General features: G+C 32.9%; 1 protein-coding gene across 1 annotated transcript; it reads right to left on the bottom strand.

Annotated features, from left to right (window-relative positions):
- Positions 1 to 397: 397 nt before the first annotated feature.
- Positions 398 to 1,986, bottom strand: CFIM-25 (homolog of CFIM-25). Its single transcript, XM_079012166.1, has 6 exons — positions 1,526 to 1,986; positions 1,390 to 1,435; positions 1,220 to 1,313; positions 974 to 1,137; positions 800 to 910; positions 398 to 711 (listed from the first exon to the last, which is right to left on the bottom strand). Exons 1-6 carry the CDS (start codon positions 1,711 to 1,713, stop codon positions 640 to 642), a joined length of 675 nt encoding a protein of 224 aa, XP_078868292.1. The 5' UTR covers positions 1,714 to 1,986; the 3' UTR covers positions 398 to 639.
- Positions 1,987 to 2,355: the final 369 nt, after the last annotated feature.

Raw genomic sequence — 2,355 nt, 5'->3', positions numbered from 1 at the left:
CAAGTAAAGAGAAAATGACTTGGGATGGTAACCAACTGTTGAGTTTATTCTCATTTGGTCCCTTTTTTTTTTTTCATACCTAATATACCATCAAACTTGTTTCATAACCCTTTAACCGACAATCACATGTCAAAAGCCGATCAAAAAGGTTATGGTGAACACAAACAAGTTCGATGGTATATTGGGTAAAAAAAAAAGGAAAGAGACCAAATGAAAACAAACCCAACAGTTAGTTACCCTCTAGAATCATTTTCCATAATATTAATGAGGAGTCTAATAGTATGACATTTGTCAATATAAAAATAAACCTATTTATTTATTAGAATATGGATTCGCTATATATATACAGATGGTGTTAGTCAAAACTAACTAACAAATTAGATCACGAAACAGGTAGTTGTATGACAATCTTCGAAAATATTTATAAGCTTTTCATGCTTATAAAATTAATTTTGGATTTGTACTTAAACCATAAGTACCAAACTCGTACAACAAAACAAAGTCTTTTTTCTTTACTTCCAAGATGTTCAAAAAGTAAAAAGCTAACTACAGAACATACACATACTTACACATAGTATATATACAAATGTCCTTTTCTTTTTATATTTAAATATTTATACATGTGTACCCTATGATATTTCAAGTATCTACAATGTTGATAGAAAACCTTGAAAGCAACTCCGGAATCCCTGCTATTATCGATCCATACGTCTGCAAAATTAATCAAACCCAAATTTAATCATCAACAATGATCTAATTCTAATCATTAACCTTGTTGCTGTAAATTAAAGATTCATACCTTTCGATTTTCATGAAGCTGACACAATGGAACAGCTAGCAACTTCAAATTTTTTGGCACAATGAAGTCCTTACTCGATGGCAACTTCACAATGTAAAGCTTAATACACTCCTGCATATCATCATCATCATCATCATCGATTGAAAACTGCAAGAACATGGTGAAGAAAATTACCTTAGGGTTCTTGCCGCTTGAAGGTAAATACAGGTAAGGAATTGTTTCAAAATCAGATTTCCACCATGTTCCAATACATTCACCAACATTCCATTGATTTCGATAGCTATCATCATCAGCAGCAGATAGCTTGTTGGAAAGCTTTCGCTTTAGGCCATCAATTTCTACAGAGTAGATTAATTTTTTAACCTTCTTTGAAAAACAAGTGATTTTGTGAGTTAGGGAAGATTGTTTTGTAATTCTCACCTGATTCATCGGATCTTAATCGGCCACCAGGAAGTTTATAGATGCAGTTTTTTGATTGGAGCAACAACAGATGAGGATGCTTGAACAATTCAACCTGACATTAAGCAGTTTCAGAGGATCCATGAAAAAGTCAAAAAAAGTCAAAATCCGAGTATTATCGCAAACCTTACCAAAATCACTGCCTCCACACAAATCCTCATGCCATGAGCATCATAACTACACATCAAAATCCAAAAACAGATTAAGAATCACGCAATAAAGATATACAATCGATCATTTGCCATTGCAATTGATAAGATAACCTACTTGGATTTCAAACGTTGTGCGCGATCAGCTAAGGTTTCGTTCTCGTCCTTGGATGCAACAGCAGGTTTTGAACTGAAGTAATAACTACTAAGAGGGTAGATATCCACAACCAGGTCACCACTGTCATCGACTCCATCGGAATTACCACGGCGATCGCAGTTGTTCAACCCTCCGTTTATGATCTCCATCTGATTAGTAACCGATATCTCGACTAAAGATGGATAATTGAAGAAATATGAAGAAAATTTTTACGTTTGGTGGACTGTGTATATGAGTTCACACCTCAGAGGAGTCGGAACGTGGCAGTTGAAGAAGGTGATGAGGTGGCGGATGGAGGTAGAAAGGTCGGTGGACGGTGGTAATCGGAGAACACGCTTCAAGATGATAACGACGTCGGTTTGGGGGATGTTTTGGGTTTATAAAACTGCCTTTCTTCTTGGGCTCAAATTTTCTAACTTGGGCTTATTATGAGTTCGATGATAATATTTGTTTACGAACAAAAATGTATAATAGGTTTTCAATTTTATTAAAATAATTTTTCAAATATACTTAATTCTTAAGAAAACATATAATTTATTTTTCTTCTATATCCATTTTATCATATAAAATAAAACCAAATATACTCGTTTGTATCTATAAAAAACCAAAATCACATGTAAGAAGATATGATTTTGTTAATGTTAAAACAAAAGAGCTTTATCATCATTAAAAAAGTTCCTTATCGTCATCGTCCTTTAAAGTTTCATTTTTCTTTTTCCCAAGTAACAGTCTTCTTTTCATTATATATATATATATATATATATATATATATATATATATATATATATATA

The sequence above is a fragment of the Lactuca serriola genome, chromosome 7, assembly GCF_051521515.1.
Source record: "Lactuca serriola cultivar US96UC23 chromosome 7, Lser_US96UC23_V15, whole genome shotgun sequence".
NCBI lineage: Eukaryota > Viridiplantae > Streptophyta > Magnoliopsida > Asterales > Asteraceae > Lactuca > Lactuca serriola.
This window is presented reverse-complemented; position numbering and strand designations above follow the sequence as displayed.

Bases quoted from the DNA above. Each gene is read 5' to 3' on its own strand.
- CFIM-25 (XM_079012166.1), bottom strand. From the start codon at position 1,713: ATGGAGATCATAAACGGAGGGTTGAACAACTGCGATCGCCGTGGTAAT. The intron at 1,138-1,219 runs GTGAGAATTACA...TCTACTCTGTAG, and splicing joins ATTAAGATCCGATGAATCAG to AAATTGATGGCCTAAAGCGA. The intron at 911-973 runs GTAATTTTCTTC...GATGATATGCAG, and splicing joins CAAGCGGCAAGAACCCTAAG to GAGTGTATTAAGCTTTACAT.